Genomic DNA, 18353 nt, shown 5'->3' with positions numbered 1-18353 from the left:
CTCCAAGTTGCAAATGAAGAAGCTGAGGCATAGAAAGGTACAGTCAGTCCCTCCACATCCATGGTCCCAGAGTCCCTTCATATCCATGGTCCCAGGCCCTCTCCCCAACCTCGTTCAGCATTTAACAAAATCTGAGGGTGCTTAAATCCCTTATACACAAGGGCATGGTACAGTTGGCTCCTGGAACCCACGGGTTCCGCATGGGCAGGCTCCGCCAACCAGAGTTTGGCTGCGAAACGGAGGCTACATTCAAGCCACACAGGGAGTGAGTGGTCTCCTACTGAACCTAGGCAGTTACACTCCAAAGATGTGCGTTTAATCCCAAGTTTCTTACTTACCTAAGTGCCCAGCCAATACACTGTTAAAGCTAATGCTCAATACGTGCTTACATGCTCGGTGGCTTCAGTCGTGTACGAATCTTTGTGACCCTATAGACTGTAGTCCGTGGGATTCTCCAGGCAAGAATACCAGAGTGGGTTGCCATGCCCTACTCCAGGGAATCGTCCCAATCCAGGGATTGACCCCACATCTCCTGCACTGTAAGCGAATTCTTTACCTGCTGAGCCACCTGAGAAGCCCCAATATGTGCTGATCCAGTATAATTTGTAAATTATGAGCATTTATCACAGGTTTAAGAAGTGAAGAAGAACTAAAGAGCCTCTTCATGAAAGTGAAAGTGGAGAGTGAAAAGTTGGCTTAAAGCTCCACATTCAGAAAATGAAGATCATGGCATCTGGTCCCATCACTTCATGGGAAATAGATGGGGAAACAGTGGAAACAGTGTCAGACTTTATTTTTGGGGGCTCCCAAATCACTGCAGATGGTGATTGTAGCCATAAAATTAAAAGATGCTTACTCCTTGGAAGGAAAGTTATGACCAATCTACACAGCATATTAAAAAGCGGAGATATTACTTTGTAAACAAAGGCCCATCTAGTCAAGGCTATGGTTTTTCTAGTAGTTATGTATGGATGTGAGAGCTGGACTATAAAGAAAGCTGAGCACTGAAGAATTGATGCTTTTGAACTATGGTGTTGAAGAAGACTCTTGAGAGTCCCTTGGACTGCAAGGAGATCTAACCAGTCCATCCTAAAGGAGATCAGTCCTGGGTGTTCACTGGAAGAACTGATGTTGACGCTGAAACTCCAATACTTTGGCCACCTGATGCGAAGAGCTGACTCACTGGAAAAGACTCTGATGCTGGGAAAGATTGAGGGCAGGAAGAGAAGGGAACGACAAAGGATGAGATGTTTGGATGGCTTCACCGACTCAATGGACATGGGTTTCGGTGAACTCCGGGAGTTGGTGATGGACAGGGAGGCCTGGCGTGCTGTGGTTCATGGCGTCGCAAAGAGTCGGACCCAACTGAGTGACTGAACTGAACTGAACTAAGAAGTGAAGAATTACTCCACAGTGGAGTCTAAATGACGCAACGATAGAACCTTAAGACACCATTTTCTGAAAGAGATTAGAGTGTTCACATCAATTCCTTTACTTCCTCTTTGGTGCCTGTATTTCAACAAATGTCTCTATAGAACCACAGGCTTCTGGGAACGAGGCTCTGGTCTTCTCTGAAAGTGGAAGTCGCTCAGTCTTGCCTGACTCTTTGTGACCCCATGATACACAGTCCATGGAATTCTCCAGGCCAGAATACTGGAGTGGGTAGCCTTTCCCTTCTCCAGGGGATCTTCCCAACCCAAGGATCGAACCCAGACCTCCTGCATTGCAGGCAGATTCTTTCCCAGCTGAGCTACAAGGGAAGCCTAAAAATACTGGAGTGGATAGCCTATCTGTTCCAGGGGATCTGCTGGACCCAGGAATCGAACCAGGGTCTCCTGCATTGCACGCAGATTCTTTACCAACTGAACTATCAGGGAAGCCCTCTGGTTTTCTTTACATCTTTCAATTCGTTTTCTTATCTGTCTGAAGTTTTCTGCCTTCATGACAGCAAATGGCGTAATGGTTTTATGAGTTACAATTTTCACGAAGTTGATTTTTTAAAAGTTGTGAAATACCTACTCCAAAGGGCAGTCTGTCTATGTGGAACACAAATCCTTGATAAGAATTTAGCCTGCCATGGTAAAACTGTCTTCTTTTTTTATTTTTATTTATTTGAGTATAGTTGTTTCACTGTGTTGTGTTAGTTTCATGTATAGAGCAAAGTGAATCTATTATGCATATAGCCACTTTTTTTTTTCCTTTTCCCACACAGGCCATTGCACAGTACTAAGTAGAGTTCTCTGTGCTATACATGTCCTTATCAGTTATCTATTTTTTAAATATATATATATAGTAGTATGTATAGCGGAGAAGGCAATGGCACCCCACTCCAGTACTCTTGCTTGGAAAATCCCATGGATGGAGGAGCCTGGTGGGCTGCAGTCCATGGGGTCGCTAAGTCACGACTGAGCGACTTCACTTTCCCTTTTCACTTTCATGCATTGGAGAAGGAAACGGCACCCCACTCCAGTGTTCTTGCCTGGAGAATCCCAGGGGTGGGGGAGCCTGGTGGGCTGCCGTCTATGGGGTCGCACAGAGTTGGACACGACTGAAGCGACTTAGCAGCAGCAGCAGCAGCAGCAGCAGTGTGTATAGGGTGATTCCAATCTCCTAATTTATTTCTCCCCCTCCTTCCTCCCAAATGAACTTACTTAACAAAACCGAAATAAAGTCACAGATGTAGATAACAACCTTCTTCTCAGCAGCCAAAGGGGCCTCCAGCGACCCTGAACCTTCTTGACCGGCGGGAAACCACAATTTCCTATATATGGTCAGTTGCAATCAGGACTCAGATCCCCTATCTGTTGACTCAAATGCCAGGGGAATGATTCACGTCCAGTGAATCAGACTATTGTAATCAAAGAAAAAGGTGAGTCTTTTGAAGGAAAAGCAAACCTCTGGGGCTCCTAACGCTCAGTATCTAAACATACTTTCAACTCCTTAAAAAGTCAAGTGAAATAAAATTAAGTGCCTACGTGAGGAGGAAGACGTGCTCACAAGGATGGGTGGGTTTCCAAGTCCTCAGAACCGAGTTCAGAACTACTCCGGAGACACCAGGCACCGGAAGGGCCATTCTAACTCCCCGTTCTTTTTCTGTTCCCAAGACCTTCAGAGTTGGGGAGACGAAGATGGTCAAATGCATCCCCGCCCCGCTCGCTGGGATGAAAAGCTGGTCAGCGTGCGCCCCGCCCTGACCAGGACCGGGTGACCCTCTCAGGGCAGGCACTTCTGCTGCCTGGGGCCTCGGCTTCCTCGATTCTGAAACCGGGGCCGTGGACTCCATGCCGGCCCATCCCCCTGGGACCCTGCACCCTGCAGCCGGGTCGGTCCGCGCCGTGGGTGCCAGCCCGGCGCTGCGCTCGCGGGGGAAGGTCGACGCTCACCCGGGGATTCGGGCCGCAGGGCAGCGAGGGCAGCGGGAGAGGCTTGCGGAGGCTGAACTTACCTAGGGAGCCGCCCCGGGAGCCGGCGTGCGGAAGAGCTGCCAGCGAGGGAGTGCGCCCCGGGACGCTGCTCCGCGCTCCCTCCCGCCCGGCAGCCCGCCCCGGGACCGCACCCCTTCCTCCCGCCCCTCCGCCTCCTCCCGGCTCCACCTGCTCGCCACCCGCGGCCGGAAAAGGGAAGCCGCGCCCCGGGTCCCCGGGCTGCAGTTCCCCACACGTGCGTCTTAGACCTCCCGGATGGAGTGTAAGGGCAATCTCTAAACTTTCCCACCCTCCTTTCTCCTCCTCATAGTGAAACCCTGTGTCTTCCATTTTCACTTCTCCGTCACATTAAGTTTTTTTCAGATATTTTGCAATGCGTGTTTTGTTCTGGCCTCGTGGATTCAAAGATGAGACAGTCCCCACGTTGCAGTGAAAAGGAAAACGAGGAATGAGTTTTTCCTTCCCTTTCCGAGACCAGAAAAGATAAAAGGGAACAGTGAGCAGGCCTGAACGTCCTTAGTGTTTTTTTTTTTTTATTCTTTCTTTTTTACTTTAATTGCTCCTAAATCTGCCTATCTGCAACTAAACTTGCTTTTCTGCCCCCTAACTATGCAGGCGCCAAATTTTGCTCCTATTATCCTTTGCTTACCCTTGCAACACTTCCTTCCCCTTGTAGTTACATATCAGAAAGAAGGACTCAGAGCCACCAAACTACAAGGCTCAATTGCTGGGTTACTGATGCCAGCCTATCGGTGTCTTTGGCAAGATCCTAACACCTTTGTTCCTCATCGCTGACGCCTGACTGCGAGCTGTCATCCCCTAGACTCCCCTTGGTGGGGTTGGGGGTGAGAGGCAGCCCTCTCTGCCGGCTGAGAAATAAAGCCACCTTTCTGTTACCTCCAAATTTTGTTTCCATATTTTTAAATCAGCTTCAGTGGGCAGAAAAAGCCAAGATTTTGGTTTGCAACAATTTGGGGGACTTGTCCGGCAAGTTGGCCCCACAGGGCCACTTGGCTATGGGAACACCAGGGACTCTTTTCATAGGGCGGCGCTGGGATCACACCAACCCGCCTGCCAACTTGGCTGCAGAACTCTGGGACAGTGATGGAGAAAAGGAGAGAAATTACCCTTTCAGCTGCCAAGGCTGAGTGCACTTTTCCTGAACTTTCCACCCCAGAAACACTGGATATTGGAGGATCAGAAATGGGGCATCTTGTGTATGGAGACACTCACTAGTATTTAGATAAGTCCCCTGGGTGTGCACCTCGTGATGTTTTCCGTTTGAGGAAATGATGCAGTTCCAGTTTGGGGGTGTCTCTCTATAGAAGGGGGTCCCTATTTATAACGTGCTGCTTTGGACATACGTCACAGGCTTAGTGGGACTCAAAAGTCATATTTGGGGAGTTCTTGCCATTTCGTTTTTGGATTTCTGAGCATCTCTTTGCCATTTGTTTTGTTTTTAGTGACTTCCTGCTATCATGGTTTGGCTTGTTTACTTTGGTTTGTGAGCACAGACATCAGACCCTAACTGCTTGAGCTAGAATGGGAAGCACTTACTCTAAGATTTCATCTGAGTCCCCTAGGAAAAATCCTAGATTACTAGCAACCTATAGTTATGACAAGTATTTATTTAATTGGGAATTGAAAGTGCTCACACACACATAAAAAATTTTTTTGAGGGAGATCTTTTTATTGTGTATGTAATTAAGGTGATTTTTTTTTTTTAAAAGGAGAAGCTGGCTTGGTAACTTTAAACAAAGACATCCTAGGGGGAAACGTATGCTTTTATGTATCTTTGAGATGTAAAATTTCTATCTGATCTTCCTAGGCTGTTCTATTGTGTGTTTGTTTGCGTTAGGCCTATAAGAGGTCTTTTTATAATTTATTGGTGGCCAAATGATGAGTTATTTTAAAATTAGAGAAACTAACAAATTATTAGATCTAGAACGGACCAAAAAGCCTGTGACAACTCCAAGGTTTTCCTAGGAATGTTGGGATTTTGTCACATATGGAAACCAAACTTTGGGCTATTGCAAAGCCATTATACCATGCTTTGAAAGGTGCAGATTCTGAACCTTTGGTTTGGATCGAAGTGTGTCATTCGCTCAGTCGTGTCCACCTCTTTGCAATCCCATGGACTGTAGCCTGCCAGGCTTCTCTGTCCATGGGATTCTCCAGGCAAGAATACTGGAGTGGGTTACCATGCCCTCCTCCAGGGGATCTTCCCGACCCAGGGATGGAACCCAGGTCTCCTGCATCTCCTGCTCTGCAGGTGGATCTTTTACTGCTGAGCCACCAGGGAAGCCTGTTTAAGAGGACATCCTTCCTTAAATGGAAGAGGAGCTTCAATAGAGAAAGCAGAGAGGTGGTCTTGCTTGTCAATCAGTGCCCCGGAACCACCTGACTTCCAAATCTAACATGTTGAGTTTTCTGCCAAGATAGAACAGCCTTCCATTCTGACTCCCATTCAGGGACTGCTACAATAGATTATCAAGTCCCAACTCATCCTGGAACATTCTGGGATTATTATGGGAGCAACAGGGGGATATGTATTGAGAGCCCATAATTTATATGACATTGGAGAAATGCACTTGGCATATATTGGCTTATTTCATGTCTACAGAAGAGCTTAAATTAGGTGTGATTACCTGTATTTTGCAAATTCAGAGACAGGCTCAGTGGCATTCAGTAACTTCTACCAGTTGTGTCCCATACAACCAGGAAGTAATAAAGTTAGATTTCTACCCAGAAGGATATAGTAACATGTGGTGTTTACATGGATTTATTTTAGTTGCTCCAGGTTCAGGATTTAACCTCTTTGGTTTCCGGATGACAACTTGAAAACAAAAGGCACTTTGTTTTTTTAGGTTTTCTAGTTGTGACAATTGCCCAGTTACCACCATTTAAACTAGAATCATGCTGCAGTGTATTTATAAAATTAATGCTTTTCCCTCAAAGGATGAATTTTCTCAGAAGTAAATTTTAGATGGTAAAATGATAAGAATGATAAATATTAGGATCCCAGAAACTATGTTTATCATCATCCAAAAAAACCCCAGAAAAGACTGTTTGATGAAACTTTCACCATTCTGAATGCATTGAAGAACGCTATAGTTTTATAAGAAGCTGCCTTTCCTATGTCCCCTTTCCTCTCTGCTAAAAAGGACAACTTGAGAGTCAAATATAACATTGTAGTGCAAAGTCATATTAGAAAATCATAGGAAATTATAATCAAATGGGAGAGAGTTGCCCAACAGGACCTGTGGCCTAGGAGGGATGCAAGCATGGCCACAACCAGGGCAAAGCACTGGGGGGAGGGTAGAGGCCAAGGGCCCAAGAAAGCTTTGGAGAAGCAATTTCGGGAAGCCAGTTCCCTGGAGCATAGGCACTGGGGCAGAGGACTGGTGTGAAGGCAAACAGAATAAGTAGCCCAAGGACTTCTGTGAGTTACTGGTGTTGAGCGCTAGTTCATTTTGGACACATTCCTAATTTAGTTGGAATGTTTAAGGGACACATCGTGAAACATTTTTTTTAAATTTTATTTAACAATTTACAGACACTCTCCCAAAGCCTGGATTCTAATAAACTTTTCTGACTTGCTGGTCTTGGAGTTTGGTGCTGTGTGTGTGGTCAGTTGTGTCCAACTCCTTGTGACCCCATGGTCTGTAGCCTGCAGCCTTAAATTAAAATGACCATGGGGATAAAATTCTGTTAGCTTTCTGTGTTTTTTTAAAGAGAGAGTGCACCATGGGGCTATTTTCTTGTATCAATCAAGTGGCTGGTTTTTTTGGGACAAGCATTAAATCAGAGGTATAGGAGCTTTGGACCATATTTAAGCAATATCAGTTTGTGCAAATACTTGAAATCCTGGGATTCATGTGGAACATTCACAGAAAATTGTCCAGGACAATGATCTTCACCTATTTTACAGGGTCATAACCAGGACTGAATGAGGTAGAGAAGGTGAAGAAATCATTGATCTTGACTGGCATGTGTGCATGTTAAGTTGCTTCAGTTGTGTCTGACTCTTTGCGACCCCATGGACTGTAGCTCGTCAGGCTCCTCTGTCCATGTGATTCTCCAGGCATGAATACTGGAGTCGGTTGCCATACCCTCCTCCAGGGGTTCTTCCCAACCCAAGGATAAAACCGTCTCGAGTCTCTTCATTGGCAGGAGGGTTCTTTACCACTAGCGCCACCTGTGTGCCCAATATGATATTGACACTGTCCCTAGGATTTTACCTGGGCTAGTTGCAGTGTGCTCCTGGTTAGAGCTATCATGGGCTCATTTGGGGATAGAAACTTCCTTTTTTGTTTAGTTATTTATTTAGTTTTGACTTCGCTGGGTCCTCACTGGTGCACACAGGCTCTCCCTAGTTGAGGAAAACTGGGGCTACTCTCTGTGTTACCCGGGCTTCTCACTGCAGGGGCTTCTCTTGCTGTGGGGCACAGGCTTGGAGGATGCTTGGGCTTCAGTAGTTGAAGCCCGTGGGCTCAGTAGTTGTGGCTCACAGGCTTAGTTGCCCTACAGCATGTAGGATCTTCCGGACCAGAGACTGAACTGGTGTTTACTGCATCGGCAGGTGGATTCTTAACCACTAGACCATCAGGGAAACTTGGGATAGAATCTTTAGTACACACTGTGGCATCTAAATATTAGGTTGAGAGGTGTAAACTACTGATCCTGGACTGTTTTGACTTACAAAATTACCAATTTCATGGGGTTAAATCTAGTAGGATGTTCTCTATAGTTTCCCTCACCTGCTCTCATTATGTTTCTTCAAAACCCAAGTCTGAGATATCGCAAAATCTAAATGAGAACTAATTTTCTGCCACTTTCCTCCAAGTTTCCATGAAATTTCAGGTCTTAAGAAGCATTTTGATGGCAACTCTTAGCAATTCATAGATTGGTTCCTGAATCAGCTTCTTCATGGGGCCAAGAGAAATACACTCTGGGGCTGAAGGCCTGCTTTTAGGCAAAGGACAATCATAGGAAATTCTGAGGAAGTTAAGTTTACACAAAGCCCATGGCAACATCGAAGGAAAAGGAAACCCTAGGTTAGGTTGTGGCATCTTTTCCCTGGATTTCATGAAAAATCTTTCTCAAGTCTTGCTGGGTTTGCAAATGTGCTGTTAGAATGTACCAACAGAGCCTTGGTGATTACTGTCATTGGTTTCTCCGGGAGGACAGGCGTGCAGAATGCCTGGCCTCAGTTTCATTCTGACTCTGCCATTTTTCCTGCACCAGCCAATAAATTCTTCTTTGGAGATTTGTCAGTTACAGGGTGAGTTATGGACACAAACCTTTGTGTCCAGTGACTTCTTTGGTGGGCCAGTGGCTGAGACTCCACACTCCCAATGCAGAGCGCCCGGGTTTGATCCCTGGTTGGGGAACTAGATCCCACATGCCACAACTAAAGATCCCACGTGCCACAACAAAGACGTGGTACAGCCAAATAAATAAATAAAAATAAATATTAAATAAACTTTGTGCCTGCATAAAAGGACATAGTCATTTTCACACTATTTCAAGTGTCCTGAGGTTTTATGATGATAAATACAGCATCGATGATCATCTTTTGCACACGAAAATTTTAATTATTCTTCTTTTCCTGGGGTTTCAATGGAGAGCAAAAGAAGAACTATGATAATACGAGGATAGGTAACTTATTCTTGACCTTAGCCCAAGTAGTGAATGTCTCAGATTCAACCCCTTCAGAGGGATTTTCTCCAAAAAAATCTGTCTCAAATTTTAGAATGATTTTGCCATCTCCATACCACTTGTCTTATGTTGATGAGATAAAGAATCTAGTAAGATGAACACAGCAAATAAAACACAGGCTGTCATTTATTAATACAAATTTATATAGTGACATATGCTATTGGAGAAATCAGAAATTCATAACACACAGATTGGTATTGGAAATACAAAAATCATTTCAGAGTCAAGGAATCAGGTTGACAGCACCACAGATGTTTTACTCAAGTCTGAGCAGGTGTGTAGTATCTGAGAATGAATACCTAGGGTACACCAAGACTAGATTTCGTAAGATTGTGCAAACACATTCCCACACTCTTTCTGCATCTCCCCATAAGAATCCGCACGAGGCCAGGAGGCCTGGGGCACAATCAGAGGGAAAAGGTACAGACTCTTCTTTCTTTGAATCTTCACAGCCAGCTTGTGATAGCAAATAGCAACCCCTGAGGGGCTTTTGTTCCTGTTCACCTAAAGGCATGGTAGGAAAGGTTAGTAAAACACACACAAGGCCTTAGTGAGCGAGTTAGAATTGAAAGGAGAGCTTTGACTGGAATAGCATCCCAGGTCAGTCAGCAAATTTTCTGCTTCCTCATATGATGTATAAAATGAAATGAAAAATTCTGTATCGAAGCAGTCCGTCTCCGCTTTACATCTCTGAACACCTCCTATTTCACACGTGTGCATCCACTAGAGAAGGATGAAGTGTATGTGGTGGGGGTGGAGGATAGAAAGGAAGGGGGGCACAAATGGTCCCAAGGACTTCCCTTTCACACTGACAACTCACTATCTCATGGTCCACATAGACGCTGCCCGTGTCACTTGAGACCCTTCCACAGAGGCTGCTAGGAGCACGCTGAGATCAGCCTCCACTCCTTCCCACACCAGCCCCCTTCTGCCTCCTGTCCTCACTCTTCCCACCCATGTGCCCTGTTTAGTAGGATCGGAAGGGCTGTGCCAGAAGGCTCTCCCAGCAAGTGGGGAGCTGCTGCTTTCACATGCAAGCACTCAGGGATCTAGGAGTGGTGAGAAACAACAGGCCCCAGCAAAAGTTGCTCTGCGAGTGACTGGCTCCGTCCTGGCAGAAATAGTGGCAACCTTCTCATATAGGTTGTTTTTGTTTAGTTGCTAAGTCCTATCTGACTCTTGCGACCCCATGGACTGTAGTCCACCAGGCTCCTCTGTCTATGGGATTCTCCAGACAAGAATACTGGAGTGGGTTGCCATTTCCTTCTCCAGGGGATCTTCCCCACGAAGGGATCGAATCTGTGCCTCCTGCATTGGCAGGCGGGTTCTTTGCTTCATTGCTCTGGAGAGAATTCTGTGCTGGGTTGATGAGCTCTCCGGTCATGAAACACCAGTTCTGGGTGTTCATGAGGCCAGTAGAGACATTCCACCTCCAAACACCCCAGCAGGTCTCACCTGAGCAGGCAGGAGAATTGGGTTCAGGGGCCCAATCTCTCCAACTCTCCCTTCCCTAGAAACTCACACTCATCTTGGAATGCTCATCAAACTCTCCTCCAACTGTCCTGCTCAGGAGACTGCCTCACAGTCTCACCCCCTGTTAACATGCTATGCCAGCTTCTTGGTTCAGCCCTCCTGCAGTCCATGCCAGACTCACGCCTGTGTCGAGTGCTGCTTCTCTGCCCCAACGAGAAGATTATTTTATGATCCAAGTAGGAGGGTTATTTTTTCTCTACTTGCCCTTATGATATTGGCACCATACTCTCTCCCCTCTTCCCCAAATTGACTCCTCTATCCTTCACCCATGACACCGTTTATTTGTTCACTTAACACATATTCCTGGAGTGCGTGTGATGTGCCAGGCACTGCTGGAGAACCTAAGGCATGGCTAATGCCCGCCCTCCTCTCAAGGAGCCCGGACTCCAGCAGAGATGCCTGAAACCTTATATGGTTCATTCTTTCTAGCTTTGAGTACCAAAGTGCTTCCAATGTGGAATGTTCTCAGAGTGAGGCTCAACTCTAATACAAATATTACACAGTGTGAATGCTCCGCGATTTGCTCAGCGGTAAAGGTGTGACGGGTGTCAGGAAGGGGAAGTGTCTTTTCCTCTCGAACAACAGAAAGGTGCCTCCAGTTCAAAACATGACATGCATGCTTATGTTTTTGCCAACTCAGCAGAAATAAAACAACCCAAAAGCAAGTGGTGTGCACACTACATACTACATCATTAAGCTGCTATTCGAACACTAAATCGTTTTAAAGCCATGTGTTCATGGCCTTGTCATGTGCTGTGCTGATATGGTAAAATAAGTGCCTGAGCTACCAAAAAAAGAACCCCCAAAGAGAAATCCCCGAAATACTGTACCGGAAGCCCAGCCTTTATTTGCTGAGCGAGTACCCTGTCTGCTGTGAGCACTAGCACTTTTGTGCTGTGAGTACCAGGGAATCCTCAACTCTGATTTTACTTGGGGCCTGAGCTTTCTTCTGATTGGCTTTATTCAAATGAATCACTGACTTCTCTGAAGTCCTAACAAAATAAAAGCCCCACAGCTAGCAAAGCACAGGGCTTGTCTATTACCGGACTGGGAAAAGCCTGGGGCAGCAAGAACTGTGGTAGGTGGGTCAAGCACCCACAGGCAATGTTGGCTAAAGGGGCACAGTGCAGCGATCTTGCCTGGGGAGGATGTCTCCTGGCTGCAGTGTAAACCAGCTGGGCACAAGGACATCCCCTGGGCCGAGGGCGCAGAGCCTCTCTGATGTGCTCTGAGACACCTGCCAGGTCCTTCCTTCTCCCCAGGTTTCAGTGCCCCCTCATAAAGTGGGAGGGGGTTTCCCCCATGCCTGATGCCTGACAGGAGAGGCTGAGGTTTCTCGGAGAAATGCTCTAGTCCAGAGCAGTTTAAACCCCCAGGTGAAAAGGGCTGGTGATGCAAAGTACAGTCAGAGTACAAAGAGTGCAGACTGTCAACTGGATGCATGAGCAAACACATAGGTGCTGATTAGCAGAATTCTGAGCGGAATCTGTGCATCAGCAATGTGAACTCTGCAGTCCAGATGCCCAGGAAAAGCGCAAGCAGAAGGGAGCTGGAGTTGGAGGGGAGGGTGGGGGAGTGGAGACCAAAAGCACTGCCCCCCCCCACCTCGACCCCCGCTTTCTGCCTCTGAGACCTTTCAGTACATCCCTGTGCTCTCCCTCCGCTGACCTAAGTCACGTCCTAACTCTGAACACTGGCTTTCCAAGACTAGCCTTACAGAAGGAACAGTTTGCGGCTGCAGAGACTGTTAATGGGATCCACAGAAAGAACTCCTTCCATCCTCTGGGGTCTCAGTGGTTCTTTGTCCCATGAGGTAGCTCAGTTGTGAGTTGATGCAAGTGATGTGTGCCTTCTGCCACTGAACGCTATCGTATTCCCTTTTTAATTGGCAAGATTATAAAAATATCAGTATTTTCCCCGTTTTATAAAAATGACTTTAGAAAAAAAAATACACAATGGGTCTCCTCCATTAAACTTCTGTTCCATCCTGTAAATTGTTGTGAACTCTGACTTCCAGATTCAATTTCTTTACTTTCGCACCTTTGAACACGTAGGCGCCCTCGGCTTCACCAAGTACGTTCACATTGCGCACGGTGCAGTACTGTCTGTCCACATTCTTCTCCACCCTGTCTGTGCCCCGCTTGGGCATGTCCACCTTGGTATTCAGAGGGTATTCCTCCAGGATGTCCCCCGTGGGCGGCTTCTTCCTCTGTTTCTGGCATTTCCTGGTGATGAAACAAGCCACCAAAGACACCAGAAGTAGGAGCATGATGGCAGCAAGGGCGCTGCCGATAGACGCCCCGGTTTGGGAGAGAGAGGCAGCTACGATGGGCTCTTGCATCTCCAGGTTCAGGGACTTCATATTGGTGCCATTCTTGACTTGGTCTCCTTCATTGTCATAGATGAGGGACTCATCAAGGCTCAGCCAGCCACTGGGGTCTGCCAGGTCCCTTCGGTGGCGCCTCAGAGGGGCCGTGAGAGAGCGCTGGACCCTGGGGCCTGAGATGGTATCAGGACCAATGACGTAGATCACCTGAAGGTACCACTGGTGTCCTGCTTCCACCTGCAGGAGGAGGAGACGGGAGATGAACTGAACATGTCGCTGATGCCCGCAGACCACCCGAGGAAGGGGACGGGAAGACCACTGCCCACCACAAGCTTCCATGGGTAAATGGCTTCAAGAAAAGCATTACCTACACCAATGTTCACAGCCGCATTATTTACAATAGCCAGGATATGGAAACAACTTGCGTGTCCATCAGATGAAAGGAAAAGGAAGATGTGGTGTGTGTATGTGTGTGTGTGTGTGTGTGTGTGTGTGTGTGTGTATATTTCCATATTGGAGAAGGCAATGGCACCCCACTCCAGTACTCTTGCCTGGAAAATCCCATGGACGGAGGAGCCTGGGAGGCTGCAGTCCATGGGGTCGCGAAGAGTCAGACATGACTGAGCGACTTCACTTTCGCGCATTGGAGAAGGAAATGGCAAACCACTCTAGTGTTCTTGCCTGGAGAATCCCAGGGACGGGGGAGCCTGGTGGGCTGCCGTCTATGGGATCACACAGAGTCGGACACGACTGAAGTGACTTAGCAGCAGCGTATATATATATGTATACAATGGAATACTATTCAGCTATAAAAAAAAAAAAACTAGCCATTTGTGCCAACATGTATGGACCTAGAAATTATTAGGCTGTACAGGCTTTACTTAGTCATTTCCACCTCTTTGCGATCCCATGGACTGTGGCCTACCAGGCTCCTCTGTCCATAGGATTCTCCAGGTAAGAATACTGGAATGGGTTGCCATTTCCTCCTCCAGGGGATCATCCCAACCCAGGGATCAAATCTGTGTCTCCTGCATTGGCAAGCAGATTCTTTACCACTGAGCCACCTGGGAAGCCCTAGAAAGTATTATACTAAGTGAAATAAGTCAGTCAGAGAAAGACTAATACCATATGATTTTACTTACATGTGGAATTTAAAAAAAAAAAGACAAGCAAAACAAAATGAAAACAGATTCAGATACAGAGAATAAATAGGTAGTTGCCAGATGAAGGAGGGGGTGGGGGGCCGGGATACATGAAGGGGCTCAAGAGGTACAAACCTCCAGCTATAAAATAAAGAAGTCATGAGATGTAATACACAGTGTAAGGAATATGGCCTTTAATATTGTAATAACTTTGTATGGGTACAGATGGTTACTAGATTTACCACACTGATCATTTCATAATATATGCAAAAGTCAAATCACTATGTATCACATGTGAAACTAACATAACATTGTATATCAAATATATTTCAATAAAAAAAAGAAAGGGAACTGATCCACTAAAGAAAGAATCTTTTTTTAAAAGTCATAGAATAAATCAGACTATCACTGGTCACTGGCCTCCTTTAAAAAATGTTGAGATAAGACTATGCGTGGTTCATTTAAGGATTAGTAAGTATGCCACTATAACTGTAGCAGAATAAAGGTTTTGATGAAGTATAGAAAAAAGAAAGAAAAAGAAAAGCATTAGCAATGGTTGGTGTCTGAATAGAGAACTGAACCAAATATTTTGGGATTCCAGTCTATTTCCAAATTAAAGTGATCTTAGGGCAAATATTCATGTTTTTTTCTGTTTCCATACTTGTCCATGAAATAGCCCTAAGAATTTATCTTTTAGGGTTTCTGTAGCTTAGTGAATGCTTATGATTTGTTGGTCTTTATTGACATAAGTAGAGTAATAGTATTAATAACCAATTCATTCCCAGTGACCTTCCACTGGTTTGTATGCTAATTTACTATTCGTTGATGAACTTTAGCTAAAATAGAGTCATTCAATAAAGATTCATTAAACACCTACTCTGCGCGTAATAAACAGACACTTGATAAAAATTTGCTAAATCTGAACACTTTTTGGATCATCTTCTGAATGGTTATGTCATCAAGCATTTTATTTCCCTTTCATCTGCCGCCCATTGAGACCCTCCATGATTTTGAAACAATTTCTGAAGAGTGATAATAGTTCTGAAATTCAAGGTCATGACTTACTATTTGAAGATGGAGAAGAGTAGAAATTGATCTTAGAAATTCATGCTTATTACTGGGACTTAAGAGTATTTTTGCTTATCAAATACTAGTAATTCTTGCTATTTGAAATCACTGGATTGTATTTATGATTTTGCTAAATATTTCCACATGATTGTGAAAAACAGCTGGTGCTGCACAGAGTCATGATGAGACTATATGCAAATTAAAGAATTTTATTATTGCTTTGGTCTATTGGATAGGTGATAAAATTTGAGGTGAGTATGTTAGTTGCTCAGTCATGTCCGACTGTTTGCGACCCTGTGGACTACAGTCTGCCAGGCTCCTCTGTCCTTGGCATTTTCCAGGCAAGAATAACAGAGTGGGTTGCCATTCCCTTCTACAGGGGATTTTCCCAACCCAGGGATCGAACCCAGGTCTCCTGTATGGCAGGCAGATTCTTTCCTCTCTGAGCCACCAGGGAAGCCAAGACCCCGATGGTGGGAAAGACTGAAGCCAAAAGACGAGTGTAACAGAGGATGAGATGATTGGATGGCATCACCAAATTGATGGACATGATCTTGGGTGAACTCTGGGAGATGGTGAAGGACAGGGAAGCCTTGCGTGCTGCAGTCCATGGGGTCACAAGGAGTTCGACAGAACTTAGTGGTTGAACAATGGTAAGTTTAACAACAATAAAAAGACCTGCCAGCAAGAATGCTATAAAAAGAAACTGGCATTGCAGAGAAGATGTCATCCTCCTCTTTGTAGCCTTTAAAGTGAATTCGTGCTCTACTTCCATTCTTCTCACCACACTCACCTTATAGAGCGCGTCTACCTTCAGAGTAAATCCATCCACGCCTGGCATGCTGCTGACCACTTGGAAATCAGGCAACTCGGAAGCAAAATGGGCCTCAAAGGGCACGTCATGGAAGTACTTGTCAGTTACCTCTGGCTGACTGCGGTCCTAGGAGTTGGAAGAGAGAAACACAAGATCTAGCAAGATGAAACCACTGAACTGGCAGGCGGCGGTCACAGGGAGGAGGCAGTCACCCTTTGGGTTGGGGAAGCGTGTGCTGCAGCCCTTACCTGAGCCTTAAGTAGACTGCTGCCCCTGGGCACCCACTGCCCTCTGGGGGAGGACACTTGGTGGCCTCTGTGATCTTGAAACATAACAAGTAAGATAGCCTAGACCAGCAATTCTCAAGCTATGTGTCCTCAGGACTTAAAAATTAAAGACGTCTCAAAGCTTTCATTTTATGTGATTTATATCTATCAATATTTACTGTATTAAAATTAACACTGTGATATGCTACAATGAACAATTTTTTTTATGAAAAAATATAGATATTTACTAATTCATTTTAAGAGAGAAATAAGCAACTCATTACATGTTAACATAAGTAACATATTTTTTAGTGAAAACACCTATATTCATATCCACCCAAAAAGAGAGTTGGCCTTGTTTTACATTTTGGCAAATTGCTAGAAAAGAAGTAGATTCTCATAATTGCTTCTATTTTCCATCAGTTGTGATACGTTGTTTTGGCTGAAATATGTGAAGACAATCTGGCCTAAGCTATGTATTAATAGCTGGAAGGGGGAGAAATGTTTGAATAACTTTTTCAGATAATTGTGCATATGCTTTTTTGATACTAAATCAGATCTCAGGAAGTGGTGTTTTTTAAAGATTAGGCACAATACGAATTGTGATTCCGTATCAGTAAACCTGCATACTCTCTGCAAGTGTGAGGGAACACGTGTGAAAAACACAAGCAACATCATATCATCACGAAAGTAGTTTTGACCTCACGGAGGCCCTGAAAGAATACTGGGGATATATTGAGGGTACTCTGGGACACACTGAAAAATACTGCCTTAGTCTTTCCTCTTCCTAAAACGTCAGTGACAGCTTGTCTTGCTGAAATGGAGCAGGACCCTCTGGTCCTTGCCCCTCCCCTGCCTCCATGTCTTCAGTCTGCCCTTTGTCTGTGGAAGAACTTTGGCCAAAGAATACGTTTAATCAGAGAAGTGAGAAAATGCAGAAGCAAAGGAAAACAATCAAAGGAGACCAAATAATAATAACGTAGTCATTAAGCACAGGCAAGGACCTTTAGCTCCTTCTCAAGGGCTATAGTCCTCTTGCCTGGAGAATCCCAAGGACGGCGGAGCCTGGTGGGCTTCCGTCTATGGGGTCGCACAGAGTCGGACATGACTGAAGCGACTTAGCAGCAGCAGCAGCAGCAGCAAGGGCTATAGATAATATTCTGAGCCATATCCTGTGAGGTGTCTTGTAGATACTGAAACTCCCACCAGGTGGAAGAAGTTAAGTACATGTTGACCAGACTGTAGCCATGATACAAACTGCCACTGGTCTGAGAACTGATTGCAAAGAAATGGAAACAAATGAACTCTAGAACTGAAGACTAACAGTATTCAAGACAATCAAGATGACTCTGGTCAGACCACTAATGACTGTCAGAGCTGAACATACTCTTTCTGCATGCAACCCCTTCCCTCTGTCTATAAAAGCTCTTGCCCCCTGATTGTCAGGGGAAGAACTGGCATTTAGACATGCATCTGCCCTTGGTTATCAGCATCCAAAATAAAGCAAACTTTCCTTTCCACCAACCTTTCTACTGGCCTTTCAGTGGCAAGCAGCCAGACCTGGGTTGGTAACATTGTTACCCCCCATAATTATCACTAGCTTTGTAATATGTACTAGAATTAAGCTGACAGAGACAACATCAACAAAACAATAACAGTATCTGTAGAAACCATTGAGCGTGGCATTAGGCAAAATTTATAGCTGGGGAAATCTATCCATGTGTCAGCCCTTTAACACAAACAGCATACCAGCAGCAGGAATCTGTGTTTCAGATGTTTGTTTGGCTGAATGCATCCATACTGTGGCCCTTCATTGTAGATGGTCCCTGTGGGATCAAAGAAAGGCACATAGCCATCCTTTCCAGTACAAAGATAGACCTTCTCCAGCTGGAGCTTGTAAGCAGAATTAAGGTTTTGCTCTGGATTCCAAAGGACTCGGCCATAGAGGATTTGACCTGAAAAGATTGCAAGGCATTAATTAGGTCAAACTTTAAGAAAGAGGGGAAAAAAAGTGTCAAGGATAGGAAGGCTTTAACACGCTTCTTCAGAATCAAAAGT

At 45.3% G+C, this 18353-nt stretch overlaps 2 protein-coding genes across 3 annotated transcripts in view; both read right to left on the bottom strand.

Moving 5' to 3' along the window:
* The window catches only part of ANXA3 (annexin A3), a 74528-nt gene extending 71019 nt beyond the window's left edge, over positions 1–3509 (bottom strand). Inside the window, exon 1 of one of the 2 annotated variants that reach the window (XM_052642069.1) lies at positions 3446–3509. The gene's annotated coding sequence lies outside the window, so the exon portion shown is untranslated. Of the gene's footprint in view, positions 1–2975; positions 2998–3445 lie in introns of those variants that run through there. The other variant, XM_052642068.1, reaches the window with a different exon arrangement.
* A 9139-nt stretch (positions 3510–12648) lies between these two features.
* Positions 12649–18353, bottom strand: part of FRAS1 (Fraser extracellular matrix complex subunit 1) — a 508994-nt gene continuing 503289 nt past the window's right edge. Inside the window, exons 72-74 of the mRNA XM_052641724.1 lie at positions 18045–18250; positions 16009–16155; positions 12649–13242 (exon numbers count right to left, since the gene is read on the bottom strand). Coding sequence (XP_052497684.1) covers positions 12649–13242; positions 16009–16155; positions 18045–18250 — 947 coding nt within the window. The remainder of the gene's footprint in view (positions 13243–16008; positions 16156–18044; positions 18251–18353) is intronic.

The sequence above is a fragment of the Budorcas taxicolor genome, chromosome 6 (assembly GCF_023091745.1).
Source record: "Budorcas taxicolor isolate Tak-1 chromosome 6, Takin1.1, whole genome shotgun sequence".
In the NCBI taxonomy this organism is placed as follows: domain Eukaryota; kingdom Metazoa; phylum Chordata; class Mammalia; order Artiodactyla; family Bovidae; genus Budorcas; species Budorcas taxicolor.
This window is presented reverse-complemented; position numbering and strand designations above follow the sequence as displayed.